Source organism: Oryctolagus cuniculus, chromosome 17, assembly GCF_964237555.1.
Source record: "Oryctolagus cuniculus chromosome 17, mOryCun1.1, whole genome shotgun sequence".
In the NCBI taxonomy this organism is placed as follows: domain Eukaryota; kingdom Metazoa; phylum Chordata; class Mammalia; order Lagomorpha; family Leporidae; genus Oryctolagus; species Oryctolagus cuniculus.
Genome location: NC_091448.1, coordinates 42,235,105 through 42,256,409, shown reverse-complemented (window position 1 = coordinate 42,256,409; position 21,305 = coordinate 42,235,105). Strand labels below are relative to the sequence as shown.

The following is a 21,305-nucleotide window of genomic DNA, read 5'->3' as shown; positions in this document are numbered from 1 at the left end:
TAACTTTTTCTTTTTTTCTTTTTTTTTTTGACAGATAGATAGAAAGGTCTTCTTTCCCTTGGTTCACTCCCAAAATGGCCGCTACGGCCGGAGCTGCTCCGATCTGAAGTCAGGAGCTAGGTGTTTCTTCCTGGTCTCCCACGTGGGTGCAGGGTCCAAGCACTTGGGCTATCCTCCACTGCCTTCCCGGGCCAAAGCAGAGAGCTGGACTGGAAGAGGAGCCACCAGGACTAGAACCCGGCGGCCACATGTGATGCCGGCGCTGCAAACGGAGGATTAAACCAGGGAGCCCTGGCCACTCACATGTTAACCTTTAAGGAGCAAAAAGCCAGAAGCTGGGACTCCTTGCTCACCAGGAAACCTTATGACCTCTTGGGACATTAGAGCGCCTCCCTAGAGGAATTTTGTTGTCTGTAAACCACTTTGTGGGGCCTGCGTTGTAGCACAGTGGGTTAACACCCTGGCCTGAAGCTCAGGCATCCCAGATGGGTGCCAGTTCGAGACCCGGCTGCTCCACTTCCTGTCCAGCTCTCTGCTATGGCCTGTGAAACAGAAGATGGCCCAAGTCCTTGGGCCCCTGCACCCACGTGGGAGACTAGGAAGAAGCTCCTGGCTCTTGATCAGCACAGCTCTGGCCGTTGGCGGCCATTTGGGGAGTGAACCAGCAGATGGAAGACCTCTCTCTCTCTCTCTCTGCCTCTCCTCTCTGTTTAACTCTTTCAAATAAATAAATCTTAAAAGCACACACACACTTTGCGGCATTTGGGGGAAGAAAGCCAACAGTGACATAATATTCAATGTTTGGGTGTCCCCGTCCCCCCTCCCCAACCCCACACAGGAAAGGAAATGTGAGGAAATGTGACTAATCTTTTTGATGGTTTTTTTTTTTTTTTGAAAGTCCAAGTCACCGAGAGAGGGAGGCAAAGAGAGAGATCTTCCATGCACTGGTTCACTTCCCAGATGGCCATAACCACAGGAGCTGGAAAGATCCGATGCCAGGAGCTTCTTCTGGGTCTCCCATGTGGGTGCAGGGGCCTAAGTATTTGGGCCATCCTTGGCTGCTTTCCCAGGCCCATTAGCAGGAAGCTGGATCGGAAACGGAGTAGCTGAGACTCTAACAGGCAGGCAGTAGCTTTATCCCCTATGCCACAGTGTTGGCCCGATTAATCTTTTTAGATTTATTTCTTTGAAAGATAGTGATAAGGGCCAGCACTGTGGCTAGCAGGTAAAGCCACCACCTGCAGTGCCAGCATCCCATATGGGTGCCAGTTCAGGTCCAAGCTGCTCCACTTCGATCCAGCTTTCCACTGTGGCCTTGGAAAGCAGATGGCCCAAGTCCTACACATGTGTGGAAGACCCAGAAGAAGCTCTTAGCTCCTGGCTTTGGTCTAGTTCAGCTACAGCCATCATGGCCATTTGGGGAGTGAACCAGCAGATGGAAGACCTCTCTTTCTCTCTCTGCCTCTACCTCTCTGTAACTCTACCTTTCAAATAAATAATAAATCTTTAGAAAGAAAGTGATGGGAGGAGAAAGGGGAAAGGGAGGGGTAGAGAGAAAAGGAGAAGGAAAGAGAACCAGATGCTGGTTCACTCCTCAGATGTCAACAGCAGCCTGGGTGGGAAACTGGAACTCCATCCAGGTCTCCCACTTGAGTGGCAGGGACTCGAGTACTGGAGTCATCATCTGCTGCTTCCCAGGCATAGTCAGGATTCAAACTAGCATTCCAGTATGGGATATGGCTGTCCCAGTGGGCATTTAACCCACTGGGCCACAGAGCTGGCCCTAGAAATGTGACTAATTAACGTGTGCTCTGTTCTGCTGACCCAAGAGTCAATTTCCCCAAATCTGATCGGCTCCAGGTCAGCACTGCCCCAGAAAGTCTTCTGCTACAGTGGAGAAGTTTTATAATCTGTGCTGTCCAGTATGGTAACCATGTGGCTCTTAAGCACTTGAAGTAGAGCCAGTGTGAATAAGAAACTAAATTATTTAATTTTAATAAGTTGAAGTTGTCACAGGACTACCATGTCTCACAGTATGACTATAAATGTGTTTCTATAACCTGTGGCAGTGAGAACTACATATAGGGATGTGATAACACCAGGGTGACCCAGGGACACAGCCTTCCTGGAAGGAACCTACCACCATTCTCTTCGCTCTCTACCCATGGGCAACACAAATAAGGATGTCACATAGGATTTGCAATGTTAAACTTCCCAGGACTTAAAAAGAAAATAAGTATTTCTTATTTTAAAACAAGTGACAGGGCTGGCACCGTGGCGTAGTGGGTAAAGCCACCACCTGCAGTGCCAGTATCCCATATGGACACCGGTTCAAGACTCAGCTGCTCCACTTCCAATCCAACTCTCTGTTATGGCCTGGGAAAGCAGTAGAAGATGGCCCAAGTCCTTGGGTCCCTGCGCCTGCATGGGAGACCTGGAAGAAGCTCCTGGCTCCTGGCTTCAGATTGGCACAGCTCCAGTCATTGTGGCCAACTGAGGAGTGAACCAGTGGATAGAAGACCTCTCTCTGTCTCTGTAATTCTTTCAAACAAACAAATATTTTTAAATGACATGCAAATAATACTTAGAATGCAAAAGTTAAAAATGTCCTTATACCTCTGGGTATCAAGAAACACCACACACACATACATAAAGCTAGAAGTAAAAATTATTTACAACAAATGAGATACAAAAGATTAACATTTTAATATATAAAAAATCTCATAAATTAGCAAGAAAAGTTTTAAAAAATCTAAAAATGTGTAAAGGTAAGAAGACACAAAAAAAACACTAATATCAAAGAATTGCATGTTAAATCAATGACATATCACTTTTCACCTATTAAAATGGGAAAAAGACAAAATGTTTTTCAATATCCAATAGACGCCAGGGTGTTGCCACTTTATTCATACGCTGCTTGAAAGAAGGAGCAAAGTGGCAATTCTTAACAATAGGCTCTAAAAGTTACATCCTCCAATCCAGTATTCCACTGGCAGCTGTCAATCTCGTAAGGAAATAACCAGGCATACAAAGACTGACAAAAATCGTCATCAAAAATGACAAGGGGATCAGCAAAGTTCAGTCCTGGCTCATTTTTCCAATACAGTGTTATGAACACATTGAATGTATTTAAAGCTATTTAATGACCTGGGGCTATAACACAGTATTAAGTGAAACAGAGAATGAGGTAAAACCTCACTGAATGCTTCTCTTGGTGATGTCAGATGTTAAGTTAAAAGGCAGTACCTCAAACAATCCCCTTCACCAAGCTGTCCTCCCATGCCTCCCTGCACAGGCCCTTCTCTGCCTCTCTGCCCTTGCCCTGGTTTTGTTGCTGTGCCTCCTCTGCTCCTCAGTTCAGAGATTTTAAACACTGTCTATCTCAACCTTCTTCAACAGCCACTTTCCCCAATACCCAGCACCTCCTTCTCTGCTGCTTCACCTAGCTCATAAGCACAGTCCTTTTCCAACCCCCACTCTCCACCCCCCAAATCCTCCCTTTCTTTACTGCACATGACGGGCATGCAAATATTTCTTGAACGAATAAATGAGTCAATGATGTGATTGTATATATCTGATTCTGATCAAATTCCTGAGTAATCTCTAGATGGGTTACAGGATGCTTTCATTTTCTTCATACTGTCCTTTTCCCTCCATATTTTCTAGAACAAACTCAAATCATGTATACTTTTAAAGTAAGATAAGAGTAAACAATAAACTAGCAAAACTGTACTTTCTCCTCCATTTTAACGGACTCCTAGATCTGAATTAGAGATATATACGCTGGACCTGAGATAATAAATTAAACTCAGTTGTAGGATTTCCATAAGGCAGAGAGAACATTGAGGGCCCATGGTGGGTCTGGGCTCAACAAATAGATATGAAATCAGTAGTTCTTTTTTCTGGAGTTAAACATTAACAAATTAATAAAAAATTGAAGTATGTCTCAAGATCAAGCAGACATCCTTTCTACCATTCTGAATAAGTTACGGACTGACTCATAATACAGTCTGCCCACAGAGCCTGCAATGCAACATCACAGCATTGGCTGTGTCCTTCCTTGTCACTGATGGCCAGCCTGGTGCATGGCGTGCTTAGCCACAAACACCTCTGCTGACTCTCCCTGCAGCATTTTCATGGCTCGCCAATAGATCTGTCCACAGTTCTCAGGTCTGCCAAGTGGGTGGTTCAGCTCCTCTTTGATGTAATCCATCCAAAGATCTTCAAAGAAACAAACAAAAAGAAAATGACTATAAATATACAGTCAGACAACTGAAAAGGTTTCCTTAACAAATATTTCCTTAAGTATATCAATACAAGATTTCTAAAGTTACTTTCTTGCCATTATTCCCTTTGAATCATGTGAAACAATACCCCTTCTGAAGCATCCCAACACTAAGGGCCAGCAATGAAAGGTTTGCCTCTTATTTTTTTTTTAGGAAGAAAATCCCTTCACAGTAACCACAATATCCTATGTTACTTAATGAACTCAAAAATCCTAAATTTTTGGAGAGAAGGTTTTGCTGAGTTTCTTTAAAGCTGAAATCAACACTCAAAGAGTTCACTGTAACCTTGTCACCGTGCTTATTAAAATTTGCTAAGGTTAGCAAAAATGGCACTTTTTAAAATTTATTTCATAAGGAAAGGTCTGCTGAAAAACTGGTAGGAGCTAATGTATCGTTCAACATGAATTTAATAACTATTCACGCCAGTGCTTAGTAGTTCATACATAAAGTCTCAGGTAGTACACAACACACACAGCCCCAGAAGTACATTGTACAAGTCCTACAAATGAGGGCAATCTGGTGACAACCAATGAAAATAAATGCCAGTTAGCATCCCACATTTACCTGGGCTGTAACACCTGCTCCTCTTTGTTCTGACCTACATTAACTCTTTCCTTACAAATACAGTTTATGAGAACCAGACCAAGCAAATCTTTCTCTGATCCAGAGTTCTTAATACAAGACCCATGGCTTATGACCTTGAAATTGTAAGCCAAACTACGTGTACATGTATTCATGCACAAAGCAAGAGTGGGGGCAGGGGGAAGTAAACAAAACATTGTTCTAACCACCATGCACATGCACTCAAAAGTTTACTTACCGGAATCTGTAGATCCAAACTCTCTCAAAGCCCTTTCATAAAACTCTCTTAAATTTGCCATCTTGCAGGATTCCTAAAACAAAAGCTCAAATTGTAATGTCACAAATTCATTTCAACCACATTGTTAAGCAGCTACCAAGTTAGGAATTTGACAGGGAAACGGGAAGGGGCTTAAGATGAACACAGCCTGGCTCTATTTACTCAGAATAAAGTCAAATACACCACCCAACAGAGTGATGTAAATGTCAAACATAAAAACACTTTGTTCTGATAACAGGGAGAAGTCTCATGAATTTTCAGTGGGAGAACATGAAGGGGAGGTTTCTGAAAGCCTCAAGGGACGAGTTGGGTTTAGATAAAGAAATAAATGATGAAGGTTCTGCTCCCTACGGTTAAAGATTTCTTCCTTCTGAGTACCCAGGCTCTGACATTTATTAGTTTACGTCCACCTTAAACTTCTTTATGACAAGGCAAAATATAAATAAGTACTAGTTACATGACCTCTAGCAAGCTTTGTAAACCCCCTGATCTGATCTTACACATTTCTTCACCTGAAAACAAGGATAATAATGTCTCTTAGCACAACTGCAAGTGTGCCTGCCTCATGTTTTTTTAAATGACAATTTCTGGTGGTTGTCCCATTCACAGGTTCTGTTTGAAAACATCAAAAATAGTTAGTGAGTACCTCCTCTCTCCCTCGTACCCACACAAGAGATAACCAGGGTGCTGAAGAGGCAAAGCAACAGCACCACACCCAGCGTGGCAGGCAAGGCTTCCTCTAAAAAGCAGCTTCTGGGTTTTCTATTCTCCAGATACGGATCTTCACCTCTTTGGTTACCACTCCTGAACCAGGTCTATGAAAAGCGTTGGACTAAGGGCCCCAAAATATATAGCTTTATGGGAGGCTTTTAAATCACACAACACAGCAGACTAATAACCACTACCCCACTTTCCCAGAAAAGAAATGTTTAGACACAACACTCACTTGCTCCTTTTCAAACTGGATCATTTTCCTGAAAAAATCGACTGAAAATGGACGGCTTTCCTGCAAACTGAAATAGAAAGGGAAAGGGCACGTCACTTTCCACGGTGCCAGAAAACACCAACCAGAACCTCAACAAATTGTAGTTTAATGAAGACCTGGCTGGGACTCGGTGAAAGCACTGGACTGATGGCCACCCTCTCCCCATGACTCAACCTCAATCTCCACAACTTCCACTCTCTGATGGCTGTCATCACCATTATGGAATAACTCTGTCCTACACGGTTTTCTTCTGTTCTCTGCTTTCACATTTTGAAATTTTTTTTTTTTGGGGGGGGGGGGGGTAAGATTTCTTTATTTATTTAAAAGGCCAAGAGACAGAGATCTTCCATCTGCTGATTTCATTCCCAAATAGACTCAATGGCCAGGGCTGAGCCAGGCCAAAACTAGCAGCAGGAGTTTCATCTGGGTCTCCCACCTGAGTGCAGGGGTCGTCCAAGTACTTGGGCCATCTGGCACTGCTTTTGCAGGCACATTAGAACAGGAAGTTGTATCAGAAGTGGAGCAGGGGCCAGCGTTGTGGTGCAGCAGGTTAAGGCCCCGGCCTGCAGCGCCAGCATGCCATATAGGTGCCAGTTCTGGCTGCTCCACTTCCCATCCAGCTCCCTGCTATGCCCTGGGAAAGCTGTAGAAGATAGCCCAAGTCCATGGCCTTGTTGTGGCCATCTGGGTTGGGAACCATTGGATGGAAGACCTCTCTCTGCCTCTGCCTCTCTGTAGCTCTGCCTTTCAAATAAACATAAATTAAAAAAAAAAAAAAAGACTATATTCTAAGGAATTAATTTCTAATATGAACATTTCCAGTAAAACATATAATTGCTGGGGCCGGCACTGTGGCACAGTGGATTAATGCCCTGGCCTGAAGCGCCAGCATCCCAGATGGATGCCGGTTCAATACCTGGCTGCTCCTCTTCCAATCCAGCTCTCTGCTATGGCCTGGGAAAGCAGTGGAAGATGGCCCAAGTCCCTGGGCCCCTGCACCCACGTGGGAGACCCAGAGGAAGCTCCTGGCTCCTAGCTTCGGATTGGCACAGCTCCAGCCATTGGGGCCAACTGGGAAGTGAACCACTGGATGGAAGACCTCTCTCTCTCTCTCTGCCTCTCCTCTCTCTGTTTAACTCTGCCTTTCAAATAAATAAATCTTTAATATATATATATATATATGTGTTTGTGTGTGTGTGTATATATATATACATAATTACCAACATTTGTGCAGAAATGTTCACAAAGCCAGAATGACTGTGGCCCAAATAAAGTATGACACATCCACAAGGCAACATATGATATGGCATAGCAGGTGTCTGGCCCGAGGTGAAGACGCCAGGTAACATATCCTGTCCCACAGTGTAGTGTGGAGGCTTGCTATCCAGCTCTAGCTCCAGACTTCAGCTTCCCTCTAACAAAGACCCAAGGAGACAACAGTGATGGTTCAAGTGACAGTTCCTGTAACCCACACCACCCACCTGGATAGAGTTCCTGAGTCGGGTGGGAGCTCACTGTCTGGCTCTCTCTCCCTCTGCCCATCCATTAAATATAAATTTAAAATACACATGTAATATATATCATATAGCTGGTTTTTTTTAAGATTTATTGATTTATTTGAAAGGCAGAGTTAGAGAGAGGGAGAGACTGAGAGATCTTTCTTGGGAAGTGACCAAATGAATGGAAGATCTCTCTTTCTCTCTGTAACTCTGCTTTTCAAATAAATAAATAAATCTTAAAAAAAAAGACAGAATTTTTGTTTTAAAGATTTATTTATTTTATTTGAAAGGCAGAGTTGCAGAGAGACAGGAATAGACAGAGATATTCCATCTGCTGGTTCATTCCCTAAACATTCACGACTACTGGAACTGGACCAGACAGAAGCCAGGAGCTTCTTCTGGGTTTCCCACGTGGGTGCAGGGGCCCAACCACTTGGGCCATCTTCTGCTTTCCCAGACACATTAGGCAGGGGCCAGATGGGAAGTGGAGCGTGGCTTAACTTGCTATGCCACAGCACTTTCCCAGAAAGTTTAAAAACGATATATTAACACTGTTTTCCTTTTAATAATGAAAGTACAATGAATCATAAGCTCCCCCCCAACACACACACACACACGATAGATACAAACTGTTGATACTCTTCAAGAAAAGATAAACACATTACTTTTTGAAAACATCTTCTGGATCTGCATTACTTGCTCAGATACTATTTGTGACCCATATAATCTGGGCACGAGGAGCTGAATATGGCGTGGACACACCAGCAACAGCCATAAACACCTGTGATTACCTTTTTTTTTTTTTTTTTTGAAAGGCAGAGTGGACAGTGAGAGAGAGACAGAGAGAAAGGTCTTCCTTTTCTTCCGCGGCCTGCGCACCATGCTGATCCGAAGGCAGAAGCCAGGTGCTTCTCCTGGTCTCCCACGCGGGTGCAGGGCCCAAGGACCTGGGCCATCCTCCACTGCACTCCTGGACCATAGCAGAGAGCTGGCCTGGAAGAGGGGCAACCGGGACAGAATCCGGTGCCCCAACCGGGACTAGAACCCGGTTGTGATTACCTTTTAAACACAGCTCTGGCCTTTTTGTATCCACCACTTCGATAAGCCCAATCCAGATACTTGTCCTTCAGAGTTACTGAGTCAGGACCCATGACAGCTAAGACAGCTTTCTACAATTTAAAAGAAAAAAAGAGGAAAATTATGGATATTAAGACAAATTACCCCCAGAATCAGCTCAAGCCACTCAACAGGGTTTCAGACCCGCTGATGATATAATCCTAAAGCCAGACAACAAGCAAACCTAGCTACCCAATCCCCACAGCAAAAGACTTGGAATACAAAGCCCAGACCTTAAAGACTGCTTCAGTGTCCTCTTGACTTTTGGCACCTTCAGTCCACTCTGCCCAAGATATCCACAATGGCACACAAGCCTGCTCAAAGAAATTTTTTATGTTTAACAAAAAAAAAAAAAAAAAGAAAAGAAAAGAAAAGAAAAAGGTCAGCTTAATACTAAACTCTAAACTCTGAAAACCAACCACTCTCAGAAGGCTCCTCTAAAATAATCAATCTGTAAAATATTGATTTGTTCCCAGTCTGTCCACATTGTGACAGCATGTCCACTGCCAGCAGGAATGGCATCCCAGAGCACACACAGCCTCCTAACCAAGTCAGTCACCCACCACAGCACTCTCCTTTCTGTTGAGGAACTCTGCCTACAATTACCACCAATCATCTTTTTGTTAAGTAAGCAGTTAAGAGTCCATAGCAGCTGTTCTCTTGTGCATGGGGATGCAGCCTGTCGAGTTTCCCTCACCCTGCAATAGACCTGGCTGTTCTACTTCCTGTACAGTTCCCTGTTGATGTGCCTGGGAAAATGGGCCCCTGCCACACAGCTGGGGGACCTGCATGGAGTTCCAGGCTCCAGGTTTTTGCCTGCACTAGCCCCGGCTGTTGCAGACATTTGAGGAGTGAACCTGTGGATGAAAGATTTCTCTCTCTCACTCTGTGTGTGTGTGTCTCTCCTTCTCTCTGTGCAACTCTCCCTTTCAAATAAATAAATAAAACAAAAAGGAGTCCATAGCTAGACAGACCACAGACCGGTCATGTTTCTCCTAAGATCCACAACACAAGAAATAACTAATCTAGGCTGAACTAGCTGTTACTCATGGGCCACAGGCATACAGAAGTAAGCAGATTTTTTTCACAATCCACCTTGTACAATACATTTTTTTCTACTAAAATATTCACTGCAAAGCTTTAAGATTTGGACCTTTAAATTTTTTAAGATTTATTTATTTGAAAGAGTTACAAAGAGAGAAGGAGAGGCAGAGAGAGAGAGGTCTTCCACCCACTGGTTTACTCTCCAATTGCCCACAACAGCCAGGAGTTTCTTCCCACGCGGGTGTCTCCCACGCGGGTGCAGGGGCCCAAGCACTTGGGCCATCTTCTACTGCTTTTCCAGGCCATAGCAGAGAGCTGGATGGGAAGTTGAGCAGCCGGGTCTCGAACCAGCACCCATGTGGGATGCTGGCACTGGAGGCAGCAGCTTTACCCGCTACACCACCGTACCAGCCCCTAGACCTTTCAACTTAAGAGGCTAGCAAACAGGCACAGCAGGTTAAGCCACTGCCTGCAATACTGGCATCCCCCCCTATGGGTACCAGTTTAATTCCTGGCTGCTCCTGTGGGGAGCAACTCGGACTATACTGTTACTGGAATTAAGATTTATTCTATGCATCTGCTCTCCCACAATATGGCGCTGGGAGAGAAGAAAACAGCTTCTACACAGCTACCTCCAGTTCAGCCAATAAACTGTAGGACTTGCTCCTGATTGGAGGAGAGCAGTGTGCTTGGCGTGTGGGCAGCCGAGTTGGGATTGGCGGAGGAGGACTATAAAGGAGGAGAGAGACGGCATGCACCAGGAACATCTAAGGGGAACACCTGTGCAGCCCCCGAGAGAGCCGGCCGGCGGTGTGCCGCTCCCCCGCGGAAGTGGGGAATGTGGCAGGGGGAACTGCCCTTCCACGGAGGTGGAAGGGACAGTAGCCAACCCGGGAAGAACCAGCAGCAAACCCGGGGAGGGCCGAGCAGACAAAAGAACAGCGCAGGGTCCTGTGTCGTTCCTCCACGAAGACAGGAAGCGACAGCTCCATTTCCAATCCAGCTCCCTCCTATTGTACCTGGGAAAGTAGCAAAAGATGGCCCAGTACTTGGGGCCCTGCCACCTATGTGGGAGACCCAGATGCAGTTCCAGGCTCCTGGCTTCAGCCTCGTCCAGCCCTGGCTCTCACAGCCATCTGGGAAGGAAACCAGCAGATGGAAGATCTCTGCCATCCCTCTGTCACTCTACCTTTAAAAAATGCAAACATATTGGCCGGCGCCACGGCTCACTAGGCTAATCCTCCGCCTGTGGCGCCGACACACCGGGTTCTAGTCCCAGTCGGGGCGCCGGAATCTGTCCCGGTTGCCCCTCTTCCAGGCCAGTTCTCTGCTGTGGCCCGGGAGTGCACTGGAGGACGGCCCAAGTACTTGGGCCCTGCACCCACATGGGAAACCAGGAGAAGCACCTGGCTCCTGCCTTCGGATCAGCACGGTGCACCGGCTGCAGCAGCCATAGGGGGGTGAACCAACGGAAAAGGAAGACCTTTCTCTCTATCTCTCTCTGTCACTGTCCACTCTGCCTGTCCGAAAAAATAAAAAATAAATTTAAAAATATATCATTTTTTAAAAAAATTTAAATATGTTTATAATTAAAAGTTGAATTTATGTTCAGCTTTAAATGCAAGTGAGAATATTCTATTAATTCTGGAAGATAGCTAACAGAATAGAAGTTTTGTATAATTTAGTCAACTTTCAAATAATTAGAAATAAGCTACTGAACGCAGGTAAATTCTTCTATTCTTCACCCCTGAACTATGACCACTTAAAAACAAATGTCGGGGCTGGCATTGTGGTGTAGTGGGTAAAGCCACCACCTTAGATGCCAGTATCCAATATGGGCACTGGTTTGTGTCCTGGCTATTCTACTTCCAATCCAGCTCCCTGCTAGCAGCCTGGGAAAAGCAGTAGCAGGTCGCCCAAGTGTTTAGGCCTCTGCCTCCCATGGGGGAGACCCAGATGGGGTTCCTGGCTCCTGGTCCAGCACCCGCTGTTGCAGGCATCTAGGGAGTTAACCAGCAGGTGAGAGATTTCTCTGTCACTCCCCTTCTCTCTGTACTTTTTCAAATAAATCAATCAATCTTAAAAAAATAAAAAAATAACAAATGCCACTCAAGAGCCAGCTCCCCTCAGACAAGTATACTCCAAACAAGCATTGGCTGAAGTCTTGAAAGGTGTCCCAGACAGAATGAACACGAAGTCCACACTCACAGACCTGGGGTTTCAGATGCAAAAAGGCTTCTTCAACAAGCTTGTCCACGCCAGGGCTCTGTGAGTCGATCAGCACCCGCAGCCTCATCTGCCACATTGTCCCAGAGTCCTTGAACAAGTCCGTCCCAGCTACTGCCACCTCCGACGCTTCCCTAAACAACTCCTGGTGCAGCAACAACTCAATCTAGGTAAGACAAAGGATTACCGGAAAATTAACTGCCAAAACTTAAATAACTTACATAAACGAGAACAAAGGCCACAACCAAGACAACCATTTCAACACCCTTTCCACTAAACCTTTTCGCACAGCTGCTAAACAGGCAAAAAGTGAATAATCTGGCTATGCACAAGGGCCATCAAACAACAAGGAAGGGGGACTACTGTTGCAGCACAGCAGGTTAGGCCGCCGCTTACAGCACCAGCTTCCCATATCAGAGCACTGGTTCAAGCCCCGGCTGCTCTGCTTTGGATCCGGCTCCTTGCTAATGCACCTGGGAACGCAGCAGAAGATGGCCCAAGTACTGGGCCCCTGCATCCACGTGGAGACCTGGAAGAAGCTCCTAGCTCCTAGTTTGGCCTAGCCCAGCCCTGATCAATAGATGGAAGATCTCTATCTGTGATGATGCATTTCAATTAAATAGTCTTCAAAAAAAAAAAAAAAAAAAAAAAAAAAAAAAAAAAACAGGGTAGAAGTGAGAAGCAGACAGTGTAAATAATTTAATAATTTAGACTAGAAGTTTTCAGTATAGTCTACCAAACTAGAACCCACACATACCACAGTATCAATCAAAAAACAGATAAAATTAGTATTTGTAGAGGAGTAAGGAAATATATTCATTCAAATGGAACTGGATACACCATAAATTGCCACAATTTTTCTGAAATGTAGTTTGATACTATTTAACATGAATTATAAAAGTGTTCATCTCTTAATATGTTTGAGAATTTTACTTTAACAAGTATGTCCCAACAAATAAACAAATGGAAATCCTGTCTGTTCAAAACACTTGTATCTACACTATTTTAACAGGAGGGAAAAAATGAAAACAAATCCAATTTTACAAAACTGTGAAAAACAAGTGAATGGTAGTAAATAATCAGTTCACTGAGCCAGCATTTGATTACACATGCCAGATTTAACAGAGCAAATCAGACACAGGCTATTTGATATGTGCTATGACAGATAAAGAACCATCTGCTCCAGGGGTACCAGTCAGAAGCAGCCACCGGGGTCCATGGCAGTGATGAAAAAGAACTCTCGAAAGGAAGCATTTGAAGGAAGACTGAGGAACAGGCACTGTCAGGGGAAAGCAGACACCCTCCTTCTCCCACCAGGAAAACAGAAAGCTCTCCCAACCAGCACATGTCAGAGGGTGAGCACAAAAGATATCTTGGATATGAAAGGCACTCTAAGTTCAGAATGCCTAACAGGTAGGATGCAAACTGGAGACTTGGATGATGAGACTGGAAATCCAGCTGGGGCCAAGTCAAGGAGCATGAGTAGCTTTATCCAAAGGACAAGGGGAAGCAACGCGATCACCTGACAATGTTAAAAGATCATTCTGTGGAGAATAATCTGGAAAAAGTATGGGTATAGAATCAGCACAGTGTTTAAATCAGTGGCAGCATTTAAAAGCCAGGTCAGCAAATGAGAGCTGAGGTGGAAGGAAGAAGAAAGGCTACACCAGACCTGAGTGTGGGATACCAAAGAAAGATGAAAATGGAAGGACGGGACTGCCAGGCCACACTCAGGGACTGCAATCTACAGGCAGTAACAAACTTGCCAGCTCAAAGGGACACACATGAAAATCATCCAGGCCTGTGATCTGTCCAGACAGATGCCAGAACAAGACAATGGTATCTCAGTCTTGGTATAATAATACCATTATGTGGCCATATATAGAAACGATGGAGTAAATGTTAATGTAAAAACAGAATACTATACAGAATAGGATGCAAAGTAACAAGGTATTCATTGCAATTATATTAACTAAAGAGGTAGGAGTTAATAAAAGGCACTCAACAAGCATAAGGGTGGATGTTGTGGCACAGCAAATTAAGCCGCTGCTTGGGATGCCTGCATTCCGCATCAGGGTGGTTGGTTCAAGTACCAGCTACTCTACAATTCCAATCCAGTTTATTGCTGATCAACGAGAGAAGCAGCAGATGATGGCGTAAGTACTTGATGGCCTAAGAACTTGAGTCCCTGCCACCCAATGGCTACAGGTATTTGGGGAATGCACCAGCACATTGAAGATCTCACTCTCCTGTCTCTCTCCCTCCCTTCGTTATTCTGCTTTTCAAATAAATAAGTAAACCTTTAAATATATATATATATACACAAGAAGCTTTTGTTCTTTCCTCAATGAAGGTATTTAAATACATTAAACACCTTCAGTATCTCATGAATGCCCTCAACAACTCTATGATTTAACAAGAACAAAGATCACTACCACTACTCTTTTTTATGTGTTTTAAAAGATTTATTTTAGGGGTCAGCGCCATGGTGTAATAGGTAATGCCACCACCTGTGGTGCTGGTATCCCATATGGATGCCAGTTAGATTCCCAGGTGCTCCACTTCCACTCCAGCTCTCTATTATGGTGTAAGAAGGCAGTAAAAGATGTCTTGAGTGCTTGGGCCCCTGAACCTATGTGAGAAACATGGAAGAAGCTTCAGTCTCCTAGCTTCAGATGAGCCCAACTCCAGGTTTTGTGGTCATTTGTAGAGTAAACCAGTGGATGGAAAACCTCTCTCTTTGCCTCTGCCTCTCTGAAACTCTGCCTTTCAAATAAATAAATAAAACACTTATTTTATTTATTTGAAAGGTAGGGTGGGGGGGGGGGGAGACAAAGATCTTCCATCTGTTGTTCACTCCCAAAATGTCCACAATGGCTATTGCTGGGCAGGCTGAAGCCAGGAGTCGGGAGCTTCTTCCAGGTCTCCCACGTGTGTGCAGGGGCCGAAGCACTTGGGCCATCCCCTGATGCTTTCCCAGGAACATTAGTAGGGAGTTGGAATTAGAAGTGGAGCCACCGGGAGTTGAACTGGAACCCATATGAGATGCCCGCGTCACAGGCAGCAGCATAACCCACTATGCCAAAAGGCTGGCACCACTATCACTATTTTAAAATCAAACAAACTCAGAGCCGGCGCCGTGGCTCAATAGGCTAATCCTCCACCTTGCGGCGCCGGCACACCGGGTTCTAGTCCCGGTTGGGGCGCCGGATTCTGTCCCGGTTGCCCCTCTTCCAGGCCAGCTCTCTGCTATGGCCAGGGAGTGCAGTGGAGGATGGCCCAGGTGCTTGGGCCCTGCACCCCATGGGAGACCAGGAAAAGCACCTGGATCCTGGCTCCTGCCAGGATCAGCGCGGTGCGCCGGCTGCAGCGGCGGCCATTGGAGGGTGAACCAGCGGCAAAAAGGAAGACCTTTCTCTCTCTGTCTCTCTCTCTCACTGTCCACTCTGCCTATCAAAAAAAAAAAAAAAAAAAAAAAAAAAAAAAAAAAATCAAACAAACTCAGAAAAGTGGTTTGCCCAAGTCACCAAATTATTAAGTAGCAAATTCTAACTGTGCATTGCTATTCTGGTCCCTAGCGAACTTTACCCATAAAACAAGATACAGATGGCTTACTGTGCCTCTTTCCAGAAAGTCAGTTTCTGAACACAGACACATGTCTCATCTGTCTTTACTCTACCAGTGGTTAATCTGGGCTGGGCCTGGCTCAGGAAAAGGATAGTCAAAACAGATGGATGGGGCCCAGCACTGTGACTCAGTGGGTTAAAGTCCCACACCGTGGTATAGAAGGTTAAGTGGCCATTTGCAATGCCATCATTCCATATGGGCCCTGGTTTGAGTCCCGGTTGCTCCACTTTTTTAAAAAAAAAAGATTTATTTATTCATTTGAAAGAGTTACACACAGAGAGAAGGAGAGGCAGAGAAAGAGGTCTTCCGTCCACTGGTTCACTCCCCAACTGGCTGCAATGGCTGGAGTTGCGCCGATCCAAAGCCAGGAGCCAGGAGCTTCTTCCAGGTCTCCCATGTGGGTTCAGGGACCCAAGGACTTGGGCCATCTTCTACTGCTTTCCCAGGCCACAGCTGAGAGCTGGATCGGAAGTGGAGCAGCCGGGACTTGAACTGGCACCCATATGGGATGCTGACACTGCAGGCTACAACTTTACCTGCTACGCCACAGCGCCAGCCCCTGGGAATGCAGCAAAGGATGGTTGAAGTGCTTGGGACCCTGCCCATGTGGGAAACCTAGAAGAAGTTCCTGACTCCTGACTTCAGTCTGGATCAATCCTGGCTACTGCAGCAATTTGAGGAGTGAACCGGCAGATGGAAGAACTCTCTAATTCTTTCAAATTGGTTGGGGGGAAGAATGGGAAGACAGAAAAAAACCCAACTCAGAGTCTCTGTTCCAGTGTTTTCCACATTATGATATTCCTTGCTATGGGGAAAAAGGCACACTAATCCACTGTTGGTGGGAATGCAAATTGGTAAAGCCACAATGAAAGACAGTTTGGAGAGTCCTCAGAAACCTAAATATAGCCCTACCACACAACCCAGCCATCCCACTCTTCGGAATCTACCCAAGGGAAATTAAATTGGCAAATAGAAGAGCTATCTGCACCTCAATGTTTATTGCACCTTAATTCACAATATCTAAGACATGGAATCAACCTAAATGCCCATCAACAGAAGACTGAATAAAGAAATTATGGGATATGTACTCTATAGAATACTACACAGCGGTAAAAAAAAAAAAAAAAAAAAAAAAAAAAAAAAAAAATCCTGATCTGTGACAACTGAGCACCTAAAGGAAACCTGTAGAAGTGCAACTGACACTATGATAAACAATGACTTGATCAGCCCTTGTCCTGACTGTTGACAGCTTACTATTTCATTCTTTTCAGTATTTTTTTTCCTACTTAATACCATTGGCTGAACTCTTTAATTAACACACAATTATTCTTAGGTGTTTAAATTTAACTGAAAATTGATCCCTGTTAAAAATAAGAGTGGGAATAAAACAGGAAGGAGATGTACAGTTTAGCACACGCTCACTCAGACTTACCTCTAATGGTAGAGTTAGAAATGTGCCATGGGACTCCAAATCCCATTAAGTTGGCATGTACCAATGACATCTTACTAGTTAAAGTGATCAGTTTAAGTTCATAATGGATCATAAAGACAGGATTAAATGTCAAAGGGATCACATAAATAAGACCAGTGTCTGCTAATAATAACTGATAGAATTAAAAAGGAGAGAATGACCCAACATGGGAAGCAGGATACACAGCAGACTCATAGAATGGCAAATCCCCTAAACAGTACTCTGGTCTCAGAATCAGCCCTTAGGCATTCAATCCGGCTAAAAAGCCCATGAAAGTTTCTCAGGCTTGGAAAGCCAAGACACTGTGGCAAATAATGACCTAAATAAAAGATCTCTGTGAGTGAGATGCCAGTGCAAAGAACAGGCCATCAAAGAAGATACCTTTCTCTGATGGGAAGAGAGAACTTCTACTTTGATTATGGCCTTGTCTAAATAAAGTCGGAGTTTGTGAACTTAAGAGGCTTCCATAGCCTTGGCAGCTCATGATAAGAGCCTCAGGTAATTACTGACATCATAAATAAGAGAGTGTCAATTGTTAAATCAACAACAGGAGTCACTGTGCACTTACTTCCCATATAGGATCTCTGTCCTTAATGTGTTGTACTATGCAAATTAATGGTATAACTAGTACTCAAACAGTACTTTATACTTTGTGTTTCTGTGTGGGTGCAGTCTGTTGAAATCTTTACTTAGTATATACTGACTTGATCTCCTGTATATAAAGATAATTGAAAATGAATCTTGAAGAATGGGATGGGTGAGGGAGTAGAAGATGGGATGGTTTGTGGGTGGGAGGGAGGTTATAGGGGGAAAAAACCACTATAATCAGAAAGTTGTACTTTTGAAATTTGTATTTATTAAATAAAAGTTTTTAAAAAAATTGATATTCCTCGCTTCACTAGTACAGATTTCAAGTTTAGCATATACTGAGTACTGACAGCCCAAAGTAAACACTCTTTACATACGGATCTTCTGAGTGGGCCTATTCATATAAGTATATATATTTCAAATGTGTAAGACTGTCAAAAAACAACTGGAATAAAGTGCTGTAACTGGCAGTGAATGTGCTCCCCACGTCCTTACCCACTGCTTGTACTGGGATTCTGACAGCAGCTTCAGTCCATGTGCCTTCCTGAACGCAATCATGGTTCTTTCCAGCCTCTGCAAACAGAAAAATCCTTCAGTCCATTTTAAGGATACCAACAGGAGTGACATGCCTCCGACACCAACAAAAGCAGTTCTGCATATTTCTGAGAATTTGGTGAAGAGACTGAGTTGCTGCCGTTTGTTGATTTCACTTTTGACTGCCCAAGCAGGTCAGGTGTATGGGGTACAGGCTGTAAGCAGACAGCTGCTTCCAACCTGGAGGGCCCTTAGGCATAAACTAAACCCAGACCTTCAGAACAGCAGTCACCCACAAGAGAAAGACGGGGGCTAGGCGGAAAGTTCTCAGGAGCTGTCCCAAACCCTTCCTTCAGAAAGAAAATCCTGGGACCGGCACTGTGGCATAACTGGTAAAGCCACCGCCTGCAGTGCCAGCATCCCATACGAGTGCCAGTTTAAGTCCTGGCTGCTCCTCTTCCAAACCAGCTCCCTGCTAATGTGCCTGGGAAAGCAGCAAAGGATGGCCCAAGTGCTTGGGCCCCTGCACCCATGTGGGAAACCCGGAAGAAGCTCCTGGCTCCAGGCTTCAGTCAGCACAGCTCCAGCTGTTGTGGCCGTCTGGGGAGAAAATCAGCAGATAGAAGACTGACTGACCTCTGTCTCTGTCTCTCTCTCTGCCTCTCTGTAACTCTACCTTTCAAATAAATAAATAAATATTAAAAAAAAAAAAAAGTCACTTGCTAGTGAGCCACTATAACCATGTAACTTAAGTCCTTACCTTCCCTCTGAGAAATTCACTGTTTGTCTTCTTAGAAAATCTTTCCAAGCAAAAGTTGATGTAACACTTCCACATGGGCCCTGGAATAGTGACAAAGATCACCGTAATCAGACCAATTCAATAAGCACCGTGCATCTTCACTTCAAAGAGAAAACCCTGATGAAGAAGTTTAAAGAAGCCTGGGAGCTGGCACTGTGGCACAGAAGGTTAAGCTGCCACCTGCAGCGCCATCATCCCATATGGGTCAGTTCAAGTCCTGGCTGCTCCACTTCCAATCCAGCTCCCTGATAATGTGCCTGGGAAAGCAGCAGAAGATGGCCCAAGTCCTTGGATCCCTGCAGCCATGTGGGAGACCTGGAGGAAGCTCCTGGCTCCTGGCTTTGGCCTGCCCAGCCCCAGCTTTTGTGGCCCTTTGAGGAGTGAACCAGTGGATGGAAGATATCCCTGTGTTGCTCGCTCTACCTCTGCCTTTCAAATAAATAAAATAAACCTTTAAAAAAAAAAAAAAAAAAAAAAAAGGCCGGCGCCGTGGCTCAATAGGCTAATCCTCCACCTGGCAGCGCCGGCACACCGGGTTCTAGTCACGGTCAGGGTGCCGGATTCTGTCCCGGTTGCCTCTCTTCCAGGCCAGCTCTCTGCTGTGGCCAGGAAGTGCAGTGGAGGATGGCCCAAGTGCTTGGGCCCTGTACCCCATGGGAGACCAGGAGAAGCACCTGGTTCCTGGCTTCGGATCAGCGCGGTGCGCTGGCCTCAGCACGCCAGCCATGGCGGCCATTGGAGGGTGAACCAACGGCAAAAGGAAGATCTTTCTGTCTCTCTCTCACTATCCACTCTGTCAAAAAAAAAAAAAAGGAAGAAGCCAGACAGCAAGAATAGTACTCTGATTACAGGAAAACATTTCAAATATTAGAGAAAAAATATTGAAAGATGGCATAAATAAAAATTCAAAAGCCTTACTCAGGCTCTCTATCCTGTTGTCTTTATTTACCAGTATTAGTAATTTTAAAAAATGAAATTCCTATCAAAGAATAATTAAGAGGGGCCGGCGCTGTGGCGCAGCGGGTTAACGCTCTGGCCTGAAGCACTGGCATCCCATAGTCCTGGCTGCTCCATTCCAATCCAGCTCTCTGCTATGGTCTGGGAAAGCAGTGGAAGATGGCCCAAGGACTTGGGCCCCTGCATCGTGTTGGAGACCTGGAAGAAGCTCCTGGCTTCAGATCGACACAGCTCCAGCTTTTGTAGCCAACTGGAGAGTGAACCATCAGATAGAAGACCTCTTTCTCTCTCTCTGCCTCTGCTCTGTGTATCTCTGACTTTAAAATAAATAGAAATCTGGCCAGCGCCACAGCTCAATAGGCTAATCCTCCCCCTTGCGGCGCCGGCACACCAGGTTCTAGTCCCAGTTGGGGCGCCAGATTCTGTGCCGGTTGCCCCTCTTCCAGGCCAGCTCTCTGCTATGGCACGGGAGGGCAGTGGAGGATGGCCCAAGTGCTTGGGCCCTGCACCCGCATGGGAGACCAGGAGAAGCACCTGGCTCCTGGCTTCGGATCAGCCCGATGCGCCAGCCGCAGTGCGCCGGCTGCGGCGGCCATTGGAGGGTGAACCAAAGGCAAAAGGAAGACCTTTCTCTCTCTCTCTCTCACTGTCCACTCCGCCTGTCTAAATAAATAAATAAATAAATAGAAAGAAAGAAATCTTTAAATAAAAATAAAATAAGCAGGCCGGCGCCGCGGCTCACTAGGCTAATCCTCCGCCTGCAGCGCCCGCACCCCAGGTTCTAGTCCCGGTTGGGGCGCCAGTTCTCTCCCGGTTGCCCCTCTTCCAGTCCAGCTCTCTGTTGTGGCCCCGGAGTGCAGTGGAGGATGGCCCAAGGGCTTGGGCCCTGCACCTGCACGGGAGTCCAGGAAGAAGCACCTGGCTCCTGGCTTCGGATCGGCGCAGTGCGCCGGAGGTAGCGGCCATATAGGGAGTGAACCAATGGAAAGGAAAACCTTTCTGTCTGTTCTCTCTCTCTCACTGTCTAACTCTGCCTGTCAAAAAGAAAACAAAATAAAGTAAAATAAAATAAAATAAGCAAAGCATGGGGTTGCTATCATGGCATAGTGGCCCTGTGGCTTTGGCCCCTGCAACCTGTCAAAAAAAAATAGTTAAGAAATAATAAAGGTCAGTGTTGTGCTGCAGCAGGTTAAACTGCCACCTGCAGCACCTGCATCCCATGCCAGAGCTAAGGGTGCTCTACTTCTGACCCAGCTTGCTGCTAATGTACCTGGAAAGGCTGCAGATTATAGCCCACGTACTTTGGTCCCTGTT

At 45.4% G+C, this 21,305-nt stretch overlaps 1 protein-coding gene across 2 annotated transcripts in view; it reads right to left on the bottom strand.

Moving 5' to 3' along the window:
- Positions 1–2,682: 2,682 nt before the first annotated feature.
- UTP6 (UTP6 small subunit processome component) overlaps positions 2,683–21,305 on the bottom strand; it is a 40,858-nt gene continuing 22,235 nt past the window's right edge. The window contains exons 12-19 of one of the 2 annotated variants that reach the window (XM_051825453.2): positions 18,996–19,075; positions 18,197–18,274; positions 12,002–12,181; positions 8,979–9,059; positions 8,689–8,798; positions 6,092–6,158; positions 5,107–5,179; positions 2,683–4,221 (exon numbers count right to left, since the gene is read on the bottom strand). In XM_051825453.2, the coding sequence (XP_051681413.1) occupies positions 4,064–4,221; positions 5,107–5,179; positions 6,092–6,158; positions 8,689–8,798; positions 8,979–9,059; positions 12,002–12,181; positions 18,197–18,274; positions 18,996–19,075 (827 nt within the window). In that variant the 3' untranslated portion in view covers positions 2,683–4,063. The remainder of the gene's footprint in view (positions 4,222–5,106; positions 5,180–6,091; positions 6,159–8,688; positions 8,799–8,978; positions 9,060–12,001; positions 12,182–18,196; positions 18,275–18,995; positions 19,076–21,305) is intronic. The other variant, XM_051825454.2, reaches the window with a different exon arrangement.